We start from the raw sequence: 13,091 nt of genomic DNA on the forward strand, positions 1-13,091 counted from the left end.
TGCATGTTCGTCAAGTATTTGTACTACTACATAGTTCGTATAGAGTAGAGCGACGTACTCCTACTAGTTATCTCCCGTTTGAAGCAAATGGACCAGTATTGCAGCCCAAAGGCCCAACACAAAGAATGGCTAATTGTACTAGCCGCATCGTGAAAATAGGCACAGTTATAGCCGTCGATCTAGTAGTCAGTTTCCTTCCTTTGGTTTTGTTCGTGCGCCCATTCGCCGTGTCGCCTCTTAGCCCTCGCTGCTTCTTTCGGCACCGAGGGACGGCGAGAGCCAGGGCATTCTATGCTTCTACTCCGATGAATGAATCTTCGGCTGCTTCATCAACCGATATTGGCATCGCATCATACTACATCAATTTCAAGGTATGTCACTGAAATATAGTAGTACAACAACAAACTGCCGGTGGATTTGTCAGAACTAACACACATAACAAATTTATATTCTTGGTGAATTAGTGGTTTGATCTGCTGATTAGATGTGGAACATTACAATTTCAAAACTTAATTTCACTCTTTGTTTAAAGTTCCAACCATTGGAGTATATACGGAGAGGACGAAAACAACTAAAATAGATTTATTTATTAAGGAGGCGTACTTTCAGCTCAAATATCATGCTACCAAAAATACATATCCGTCTGGTGTACATGCTAAAGCTAATATTAAACCAATAAAATTGTATCTTGTTAGTATTATATATTGATGTGCATCCATATCAATGCTACTTTTGAGGATAAATACTTATATTGTGTCCCGTAAGCCATTATTACTTTTCTCGCCCCCCTCATATCCGAATCCTGGCTCCGCCCTTGGCCCGAACCACCCCAAGTCATGGTTCTGCCTTCACCTCTCGCAATCTTAGCTAAACTATCGCAGACCTTATTCGAAGTGTGGTTAACAAGAGTAATACAAGTTTCTACGGAGACACATCAAGTGCCTAATCTCAACAATAGGAAAGCAAACCGAGCTATCAACTTCAAGGGACTGAATAATATAAATTGTTGGAGATGTACTTATAGCGAACGACCAACGATGCATGTTGGAGGGTGGGATACAGGGGGAGCATTAGCAAGTTCTCCTTCAAGCACGTGTCTAATAATATAGCCAGTTGATGGCTATATGAAACTGCCAAATGTATGTTTAATTGGATCCTGGGTTAAAATATAGTACATTCTCAAAACAGTCTCTTGTCCCGCTTTATATATAAAGCAAATTCCACGGTGCATGACTAGATCCCAAAATGACGGACTGACATAGAACTATGTTTGCCCAGAAAAGATAGCACATTGCTAGTGAGTATCGTTGTGGAGAAAAGTGGTAGATACTAAGTATAATACCAAGTCTCCAAATGTCCTATGTTGTCATGATTCTCGCCATTCCCATTTTTGGAAAGAATTTATGTGGGCCATGTAGGCAGTAGACTAGGATATAAATGGATGACTGGTAATGGTATGTTGGTTAGTTTTGGGAGGACCGATGGTTTGCCAATGCTCCCCTTGCTACACAGTTCTGTGAGCTTTGGGTGGACAGCATTGAAAGCTTCTTTCAGGAGAACTTTCTCTGATTACCATGATCTAGTGGCATGATCTTTTGAGTGTAGCTGGATCAATCCTTTATAAAGACCATGATGATTCCCTTTTATGCTAGTATGAATTTAAATCCATTTACTCTTCTAGATCTTTGTATGCAACTGTTAATTTTAGAGGAGTGCAACCTATCTACCTACCTGTTGTATGGAATATTAAAGTGCCTCCTAGGATTCAGTGGTTGTTCTTGAAAACAAGATGATGACTTGCGACAATTGTCAACATGACATTGGACAAAAACCCCGACCTAAACCCAATTATGAAAACCAGACGGTTGACTGTTAGACATTCCTTATTACAATGGCTAAACTTATCCACCCCTTACAGGTACGAAGATGTACGGCAATGATTTCATGGGTGTTGCAAACATAAGGTAAACACCATTCCTTCGAACATAATTAAGCCACTAAAACTATGGTGTTGTTATTCGAACCTGATTACATTGATGTCTCGCCGTTCCAACTTATTCCCGATCCAAGCAATGGTGCCTACATCACTTTAACCGATCGTTTGCGTGTTGTTACAACATGTTCGCTGAGGTTATTACATGGTTCTTAAACTGTTATGCTAGTGCTATCCTTATCGTACCACCAATCATTTTGCTTTGCACTATATACCGAATCCATCTCAGGCCGGGGTCACTAATTTTAATCTGGACTGTGTCCATGTTCACCTAATGATGAAATGCGTGGTACGTGTATGCTAAAAAGGAATACTAGTGTTGCTTCCTCTCTCGTTTTCTCCTTTCTTGTGACACATTTTTGGTGCCTCTTTTTTTTGTATCACATCAATGATAATAAACATGATATATACTCAAATGAATGTCTCTCGCGATGTACCAGGATGTGCAATCTAGCATATCATATATGAAACAATGAATAGCAGTGCCTTGCCACATGCATATCATGTTAGCTCTATATGATCATGCAAAGCAAATGCCAATGGACCAGATCTAGTCATGTAATGTAATGTACTGATGGATGTTGCATAGCTATATATCTTCAGTGGACTATGAAAATGTCATGATAGGTAGGTATGGTAGTTATTTTGAGAAAAATAGGTGGTTTATGTGTACTAGAACAAGATGAAATTCTTTCACGGGGTTCCAATTTATGAACTTATGCACCATGACTTGATGTGAGAGTGGACAATTCTGGATGCCAAAGAGGTTAGCAAATATAGATAAACTGGAAGTGCATAAAAAAATTTCAACTCAAAATTTGTCATAAAAACTCAAATACTTATTACAAGCATTTCACAGCATCAACATAGAACAACGTAATCAAGCACTACAAGGGGGTAGTTTGTCGGTGCCGAAGTCCATTGCGCAAACCGGCCTAAGCCTAGTCGATGTCCTACTTACAATTACCATTCGACGATGATTGACGCAAGTAAAACTTAAAGTTCCCAACTTATGTTTATTAAAAGTAAGGGGATTTTGATCCAATATTTAACATCATCTATCACTAACTAGCACAACTAATTACCAACATGTTCATCTATTACTTCCTCGTTATCTCAAAACGATTGTAAAGAATCCAATTCCCAAGTTTATAACTTTGGAAATAGTTCATGCAAGTTTTTATCTATATATACCACCAATGCATGCTTGTCAATTTTCGTACTCCATATTGTGTTGTGTGCGTGCGTGCGTTTTTTTGGGTGAGTGCGTGTATGTAAGCATCTGCGTCCATACTGTTGTTTCTATAAAAACATACACGGAAAATCTGCACCTTTATTATTTGTCTAACATAATTAATGAATCAAATATTTCTGGCCCATATGAATGTGGTAATTAATTCATTTTCTATGTTTTGATAGTACAATTAGGTACCTGCAATTATGCGCAAAGGAATAATTAAGAAACCATAGTTGCAACAATAAGATTTCATTATTATTGGATATATGATTACAATGCAAGACGTAAACACTCGCATATATATAAGGGAGGTATAGAAGAATAGATATACCCATGTGCATTTCCACGTCCCTATTTACATAGGTCTTGAGACTCTATGTACTTGGAATAGCTATGAGCTGCAAGTCATATCTTCTACTTACAGTTATCCCAAATTTCTCGGACATGTCTAATGTGCACGGGCATGCCCCATCAGGAAGCACCCAGTCAAAGTAGTAGAGAAGATTCGCCAATGCGATCTCCAAGGTTGATGTGCCAAACAACATCCCAGGGCACAGGCGTCGCCCAGCACCGAAGGGAGTGAACTCAAAGTTTGTTCCCTTATAATCTATATTGTTGTTGCTGAATCTCTCTGGTTTGAAGGTTTCAGGATTTTCCCAATATCTAGGATCCCTAGAAATTGCGAAGGCATTAACATGTATTTTGGTGCCCTTAGGAATGTCATAACCCATGATTTCACAGTTGTCTCTAGCCTCTCGAGGGACGAGCAGAGTAGCAGGAGGATGTAACCTAAGCACTTCCTTGATGATCATCTGTAAGTAATGGAGTTCACCAAGATCAGCATTTGTGATGACAACACGTCCTCGACCTAGCACTTTCTGAACTTCTATTTGAGCCTTCGCCATCTCTTCAGGGTTTCTCATGAGCTCCGACATAGCCCACACCAAAGTGGTCGATGAAGATTCACTACCAGCTCCAAATATGTCCTAGAAATAAAAGTTCATGCATATGTGACATATATAAAACAAATAGTAATTATGAAAAGGTAAATAGATGAAACATGTAGACCACAGGTGATAAAATACCTAACCAAGGTTCTACCGACAATCCTAGACTTACGAAAGGGATCTTATGGACTACTCCGACGGTCAATCGCTCCCATGATTTCAACTGCTTTCATAACATACGCCCGGTGAATTAAACTCCTTACCCCATGTCACCATGTATGCTTAATCAGTAGGAACATATTTGTAGACATAGCATTACTCGATATTCTCTACAGTAAGCTGAAAGAGTGACAGCACAAGATACAATAAAAATAATAATTCAAATCAGCGTGCATGACATATAATGTCCTTTATCTGTTCTCAAACTCGATAGTGGCGACGCTTCGTGCCGTCACCCTCTTGGGGGCACTGTCATAGAGCTCAGGGGTATTTGTTTGGGCCTCGGCGAGGTGTTAGACTTGTTCTAGGCTCATGTTATCTTTTGATCTGCTTTGTAAGGGGGCATTCCCACTATATTGTATCGTTCGGCCGTGTATTTTGGTTTGTTGCTTTATATATAAAACGGGGCGAAAGTCTGTTTCGAGACATATAAAATGTCCTTAATATTCAGATGTGTCACAATCTATGAGTTTGTCAAGTCAGGACGAACATTATTGATGCTACTAACTATATATGATTGCCAATATATAGAACGAACATTATTGAAGCTACTTACTATGATTGTTCATGATGCTAGCTGCTAAATATGATTGTTTGTTGCTAAGTCAGACTTGGGGCGATTCCAACGATTTCTGCTCAGGCCAGGTCAGGCAGGGCCCGTGTAACATTTTACATGAGGAACTTGGTTTCGTAAACATTTTTCAGAGGAAAGAACCATGGATGAAATCAGTGAATCTTGGACAAGAAAAGAGTGGAGGGTGTGCAACACAGCACTTGCTTGCAAATAATGTAACTGCAGAGTCTATATCACTAGAGGAAAGACAGAGTTAATCTATGGTAGAGAGGATACTCACAGTGATGACGGCCCCTATACTCTCTGAGGTTAGAGGGAATGCCAACGAGTCCTCCTCCTTGAGCCGGAGCAGCACAGCCAGCAGGTCTTCATCGTCGGCACTGCAGCCGACGTGGGACTCACGCTCAGCCTTGCGTCCATCGATGATGTTGTCGATGATGCGCTGCATACCGCCATAGCTCTTCCTCAGGTTGCGCTCCCCTGAGCTCAGCCACCGCACTAGCCGCGACGACGGGAAAAGGTCGGCCGGGCAGAAACCTCCGATGAGTTTAACGATCTGGCCCAATTCGCGGCGGTACTCGCTCTGCTGCGCGCACATGCCACCGAACACCGCTCGCGCCGTGATGTCGTTGGAGAGCACCGCCACCAGGTTGCTGAGGTTGACGATGCCGGAACTGGAGGCGGCGGCGTCAGCGACGGACCGGAGGAGCTTCGTCACCCCCTGTGACCTGATGGACTCCATGCGCTTCACCTGCTTGGCGCTCAGAAGCTCAATAATGCATATCTTCCGCATCTGCCGCCAATGGTCGCCGTACGGGGCCAACGCGATCCCCTTGCCACCACCGCTGATAACATCGATCGTCGCGCTCCGCGGCCGAGTCGCGAACGTGAGGTCGTGCGTCTTCATCACCAGCTCCGCCGCCTCGGCGCTGGAGACCACCACGTTCGGGACCTCTCCGAACCTGAGGAACATGAGAGGCCCGTGCAGGCGAGACAGCTCCATCATCCGACGGTGCGGGAGGCCACCCAAGAGGTGGTGGAGGCTGCCGATGATCGGAAGCGTCCATGGCCCCGGGGGCAGCCGCGGCCTCTTGGATTTGCTTTTGCCGCCGGACCAAGCAGTAAGCTTCTTAAGAAACCAAGCAAAGATGATTACCGTGGCTAAGGCAACAAGACACGAGCTTGACACCTCCATGGCATGCATGCAGCTTAATTAGCAAGTCTGTGTCTGTCAACCAAGCTGCCTTGCTTGCAGATTTAAGTCAAGAGGTGTGTGAAATGTGATGCATATTTATAGTACAATAATGCTGAGTAATGCTACACGTACAGGGTTGTAAAAGCTTGTAACTCGTTTGTACGTGTAGCATTACTTATTATAGTACTACCTACATCAGGTTTGCATGGGATGGACCCGCAAACAAAAATAAACAAGTCAATACTAGGAGAATTGGGACCCGCGTCGTAGTAATATATCCATGGTTACGACTGGAGGCTTTGGCAAACGACGGGCCAGCAGCTACGGCGTACGGCCGCCCGGTGTGCCAATAAGGCCTCGTTTGGTTCATAGGATAGGATTATTGTAGGAATATGAATTTTGTAGGAAATGAGATGGCATGTATCTCAAATTTTATGAGTAGTAATAGGAAACGAGATGTCGTTTGGTTGACATCAAAGGAATTTTTCCATTGAGTCTAGACTCATTTTTATTTTCCTATGAAATGTGAAGGATAGGAACCAATCCTATGTAGGAATAGGAATCTATTCCTATGAACTAAAGGGCTCTAAAGGAAAAAAAATCCTATAAGAATCCTATCCTCTAGAATTCCTATGAAATTCCTCCAAACCAAAGGAGGCCTAAGTGTCTTCAATAAGTGTAATCTTACGCAGTCGGCGGCTGAGTATTAGTAATTAACAACTCCTACATCAAATCATAGACAATCTTCACTTTTTTTATATAAAAAAGACACACACAGATCCAAGGACGTACGTGAGCTCTCGCGAAACACGAGGCGATCTAGGTCTCACCCGCGGCCGCCTCCGGCCGCCACTTCGGCAGCGGCGGTGCAGCGACTGCTCTCTCCAACCCCTCCGCACAGCGCCGCCCCTTCCCGCTCCTCCCCCGCTTCGCCGCCGCCAGAGAGGATACCGGCGAAGCCCGCGTGGTCCCCAGGGACGGTGGCGGCGGGGCGTCCTCGTCGTTCTCGCGCAGATCTTGCGGCCGCCGGTGGCGATCTCACGGTGGCCGGTGGCGCGCGGTGGTGTTCCGCCGATGGCTGGCGCCTGCTGCCCGTGGGGCGGCGTCCCTCACGGCGGCGGGGCTGCCCCCTGAACGGCGTTTGGTGGTGGCCATGTGGCGGTGCGTGGGTGGGTCGGATCTGGGCTTCCGGTCTGCGTCCTCGTCGTGGCAGCGATTGCCGTTGCCCTCGGCCATGAGGCGTGGTCCGGGACGGACCGAGCGCCGGTGGTGCTGGCCAGGACGCACGCTGGCAGTGCCCTACTTCATCTCGCGTCGTCTCGCTAGCCAATGGTGGTGGTCATCTTCGTCGTCAGAGATGGCCGACCAGAGGCTTGGTGATCGGATCTCGAGATCCATCATCTAGTCCCGGCTGCGAGTTGGGGAGACATGGTTGCCGGTGAAAATCGAGCCGTTGGCAGGCGATGGCGGCGTTCTACGCCGTTATCTTGATGGAGGCATTGTCGTGTAACTATTGTCGACCCACTCATGTTGCTCTGAGGGAAACCCTAGGATCTGGTGTTCCAGATCGGACGATGGCGGCACTGCGGTGTCGTTTCTCTCTTGGGAGCATCGTTTGTGGAGCAGCGTTGAAAGTCAGAGGCAGGAGGTGGAGTGGCTTTGTCTTGCACGGAGCTTCGGTGGAGATGTTAAGTCATGCCTGACCGACAGGTGCTACGCTTTGTCATGCCTGGTTGGCAGGTGCTACGCACGACAGATCTTTCAAAGACTTCAAGTTGTGTCGGCTGGTGATACTTGGCAGCATGGTGCTGAGGTGTATCAGTGACGACCGCGACGTGGACAGCTGTTTGCGCGCAGGGAGGAGGTGCCGTTGGGCGCCGTGGTGGCGTCGACGATAGCTAGACCGAGCAAGGTTGATGCATCACTACAGTTCTGAAGATGGAGCGGTGGCAGTTGGCGGCGGCGGCCTCTCAGAGCTCGCCAGACCGGCGAGACCCATGCCCGACAGGCGTCCTGGATGGGTCCTCAGGTCTTAGATGTTAGGTTTGGCTGCGATGTCTGTTTGGTATTAGGCCCAGGCTATCTGCGCCCCTTCATCAACTGGATAGGTGTAGCGACAGTTTGTTACTTAGACGGCGGCTTTAGTCTTACTGTGGTATTACTTTGTAAGGTCTTGTGAGAATAATTAATAAAGTGGCCGTATGCATCGTCCAGATGCAGAGGCCGTGTGTCTTCCTCCTTTTAAAAAAAAAAAAGAAAAGACACACAAAAAGGTGTTTTATATCTGATGTTTATCAGGTGGGAAATGGCCAGTATAAACAAGAAGGACGTCTTGACAAAACTCACATGTAAAAGGTATAATATTACAGGCAAAACCATTCAGTTGTCTTCTTCTTCCGATTGTTCATTGCTTGCTGGAGCATGAAACTTTGACCATACAAGCATAAGGGAAAGGAAGACATGCAAACGCACTCTCCATACAAAGATTTGGAGATCGCAATAACCACTTGTAAATGAATAGATGGGTCAAGGATACGCACTTATGCAAGGACCCATGCGTCTATATATCAGAGAGATTAGAAATATCGGTTTAGGTGGATTTGAGAGATATTCCTTGATATGCAAGATAGCTTTATACAAGGCAAATATCAAGAATATTGTGACACCCTGATTTTTGCCTTTTTTCTTTCTTTCGATTTTATATGGATTTTCATTTAGAGTTTGAATTTCAATCTTTCATGGAAAGGTTATTTCGACTTGAACTCAATTTTTTCTTTCAACCTTTCCTAAGTGAGTACCAACCTCTCTTGACTTGTGTTAAAAAAACCTCTCTTGACTTTCTTAAGACACCTTGTCACCTCAACCCTCCCACAATTTACTTCTTTTTCATCTAGCAATATTGAAAGGTGGAAATTTTGGCAGCATAAAGCGTTGGAATCAAGTGTAGAAAAATCAATAATGCATATCAAAACTAGATGGAATCTTATTTAGCCGGCGGCTGAGCCTTAAGAACTCATATATCAAATCATGGACAATCTTCACCTTTTTTATAGAAAAGACACACAAAGGGTATTTTATAGTACCTGATATTTATCAGGGGGAAATGGCCAGTATAGATAAAAAAAGGACAACTTGACACAAAATCACATGTAAAAGGTATAATTACACCAAAAACCATTCAGTTGTCTTTTACTTTCGATTGTTCATTGCTTGCTGAAGCATGATACTTTGACCATACAAGCAGTAAGGGAAAGGGATACCTGCAAACCCTCTCGTTATACAAGGTTTTGAAAACCGTAATAACCACTTGTTTAAAATTAATGAACATATGGGTTAAGTGTATGCACTTCCGCAGGGACACGTGCATGTATATATCAAAGAGATTACAAGGATTGCTTTAGGTGGATTTGGGAGATATTCCTTGACATGCAAGATATCTCTATAATGGCAAGTATCAGATTATTGTGACACCCTGATTTTTGCCCCTTTCTTTTTCTTTGGATTTTATATGGATTTCCATTTGGAATTTGAATTTGAATTTTTCCTCGAAAGGTTGTTTGGTTTTAAACTCAATTCTTTTTCTTCCAACCTTGCCTAAGTAAATTCCAACCTCTCTTGACTTTCTCAAGACATCTTCATTGTCACCTCAACCCTCTCATAATTTATTAAATTAAAAGGTAATTACTTTGGTTTGGTGAAAAATTCAGAGAAAATAGTACTATTTGCTTTGTACTGTGAGTTTGAATTTGAATTTTTCCTCGAAAGGTTGTTTGGTTTTAAACTCAATTCTTTTTCTTCCAACCTTGCCTAAGTAAATTCCAACCTCTCTTGAATTTCTCAAGACATCTTCATTGTCACCTCAACCCTCTCATAATTTATTAAATTAAAAGGTAATTACTTTGGTTTGGTGAAAAATTCGGAGAAAATAGTACTGTTTGCTTTGGACCGTGAGTACAGGCTCAACCTTTGGGAGGGTGCTCTGTAAACTGACACATAGCGTAGTCGGTATGTTGTTGGTGGTGCAGCACATTTGTAGGGGGGAAATCTGATGGATAGCGTAGTGGAAGTACTGTACTTGTCATTATAGACGTGAGCTGTTTGTGGGCTACTTTTCGATGTGTGGTGTGCTTGAGCATCTTGCTTGAATGTGCGACTTGTGGTTTCTTTTGCGCCTGATATGTTGGTTGATTACAAAGCGATGATTTTTAAAAAAAATTGTGTGAACAATTCAATGCACTTGTGTTGATGCTTTATGTTAATGGTAGACCTGATTTGTGGCATGCAGGCGGAGTGGGTCTACGGATGAATTTGACATTCAAGAGTCACAAGCAAAGTGTACACAAGAGCTATGTTCGAGCAATTTGTGCAAATCGGGTCGAAGAATTGCAGAAAGATTTGTTGTGCAGATTGAGACACACACAAGCAGACCATTGGGAGAAATGGAGCAGGGTGACTTTCTTAGTGAAAGATAATTTATGGTGGAGCATGCTTTGAATATGAAGGTGGCTTGTTTGAACACATGGGGATGCTCTGTTGCCACATTTCTGAAGGTAGATGTTTTTACTAGTCTGCATGGCATGCTAGATTTGGGCAAGCTTACTAACCTATGTTGTACTTGTAGGTATGGATAACGTCGGGATGACAGAAACACCGGAGAGCCATATAGTGAAAAGGTAGACGAAGGATGCAAGAGACATTTTTGATGATCACTTGAAGCACCACCAGCCAGACCAGATTAGTAAAACATCCTAACTTTCCAGCATAACCAAATGTATGCCAAGGCGTTGGAGCCGGTTCGGCTTATAGACGCAAGTGTGTAGGCGTATGAAACTTTGATGGGACTTTTCGAGCATGATATGTCGGTGATGGCGATGTTCGGTAAGTGTCGTGATAGACTAGGCCTTGAGGACTGGGTTGACAACAACAAGGTGACACAGGAGGGCAGTGAACATCCTATGCAAAGTGCAGGTGCAGATGATAGGATGTAAGGAATCATGGAGCCTATAGTTGCTTAACGGCCCCCGGCAAGAAGAGGGACAAGGCACCTTATAAAGGGATTGAGGCAAAGAACTAGGTTTTTCAATATTTGCAAAACACAAGGACACAAAAGAACAACTTGTCCGAAAAAGAGTGGATCTCCCTAAGCAACCATGGAAGGAAGGCATGTTGGTGAGCGTAGCAGAATTTTAAAATTTTCTACGCATCACCAAGATCAATCTATAGAGTCATCTAGCAACGAGGGAGAGAGGAGTGCATCTACATACCCCTGTAGATCATGTGCGGAAGCGTTCAAGCGAACGGGGTTGATGAGGTCGTACTCGACGTGATCCAAATCACCGATGACCTAGCGCCGAACGGACGGCACCTCCGCGTTCAACACACGTACGGTTGGGAAGACGTCTCCTCCAACTTGATCCAGCAAGGGGGAAGGAGAGGTTGATGGAGATCCAGCAGCACGACGGCGTGGTGGTGGAAACTACGGCGATCTCGGCAGGGCTTCGCCAAGCACAGGGAGATGGAGGAGTGTCACGGGAGGGAGAGGGAGAGGCCAGGGGCTAGGGTGCGGCTGCCCTCCCTCCCCCCCCCACTATTTATAGGACCCCTAGGGGGGCGCCGGCCCTAGGAGATGCCATCTCCAAGGGGGGGGGGGGCGGCCAAGGGGTGGCTTGCCCCCCAAGGCAAGTGGGGCGCCCCCCACCCCTAGGGTTTCCAACCCTAGGCGCAGGGGGAGGCCCATGGGGGGGCGCACCAGCCCACTAGGGGCTGGTTCCCCTCCCACTTCAGCCCATGGGGCCCTCCGAGATAGGTGGCCCCACCCGGTGGACCCCCGGGACCCTTCCGGTGGTCCCGGTACAATACCGATTACCCCCGAAACTTTCCCGATGGCCGAAACTTGACTTCCTATATATAAATCTTCACCTCCGGACCATTCCAGAACTACTCGTGACGTCCGGGATCTCATCCGGGACTCCGAACAACTTTCGGGTTACTGTATACTAATATCTCAACAACCCTAGCGTCACCGAACCTTAAGTGTGTAGACCCTACGGGTTCGGGAGACACGCAGACATGACCGAGACGACTCTCCGGTCAATAACCAACAGCAGGATCTGGATACCCATGTTGGCTCCCACATACTCCTCGATGATCTCATCGGATGAACCACGATGTCGAGGATTCAATCAATCCGTATACAATTCCCTTTGTCAATCGGTACGTTACTTGCCCGAGACTCGATTGTCGGTATCCCAATACCTCGTTCAATCTCGTTACCGGCAAGTCACTTTACTCGTACCGTAATGCATGATCCCGTGATCAACCACTTGGTCACATTGAGCTCATTATGCTGATGCATTACCGAGTGGGCCCAGAGATACCTCTCCGTCATACGGAGTGACAAATCCCAGTCTCGATTCGTGCCAACCCAACAGACACTTTCGGAGATACCTATAGTGTACCTTTATAGTTACCCAGTTACGTTGTGATGTTTGGCACACCCAAGGCACTCCTACGCTATCTGGGAGTTGCACAATCTCATGGTCTAAGGAAATGATACTTGACATTCGGAAAAAGCTACAACAAACCAACTACACGATCTTTGAGCTATGCTTAGGATTGGGTCTTGTCCATCACATCATTCTCCTAATGATGTGATCCCGTTATCAATGACATCCAATGTCCATAATCAGGAAACCATGACTATCTTTTAATCAACGAGCTAGTCAACTAGAGGCTCACTAGGGACGTGTTGTGGTCTATGTATTCACACATGTATTACGATTTACGGATAACACAATTATAGCATGAACAATAGACAATTATCATGAACAAAGAAATATAATAATAACCATTTTATTATTGCCTCTAGGGCATATTTCCAACAGTCTCCCACTTGCACTAGAGTTAATAGTCTAGTTACATTGTGA

At 44.8% G+C, this 13,091-nt stretch overlaps 1 protein-coding gene across 1 annotated transcript; it reads right to left on the reverse strand.

Moving 5' to 3' along the window:
- Nucleotides 1-3,477: 3,477 nt before the first annotated feature.
- LOC119289479 (5-epiaristolochene 1,3-dihydroxylase-like) lies at nt 3,478-6,176 on the reverse strand. The gene is made up of 2 exons (XM_037568791.1): nt 5,251-6,176; nt 3,478-4,216 (listed from the first exon to the last, which is right to left on the reverse strand). The coding sequence occupies exons 1-2, from the start codon at nt 6,172-6,174 to the stop codon at nt 3,605-3,607; spliced, it is 1,536 nt and encodes a 511-aa protein (XP_037424688.1). The 5' UTR covers nt 6,175-6,176; the 3' UTR covers nt 3,478-3,604.
- Nucleotides 6,177-13,091: the final 6,915 nt, after the last annotated feature.

This window comes from Triticum dicoccoides, chromosome 4A (assembly GCF_002162155.2).
Source record: "Triticum dicoccoides isolate Atlit2015 ecotype Zavitan chromosome 4A, WEW_v2.0, whole genome shotgun sequence".
Classification (NCBI taxonomy): Eukaryota; Viridiplantae; Streptophyta; class Magnoliopsida; order Poales; family Poaceae; genus Triticum; species Triticum dicoccoides.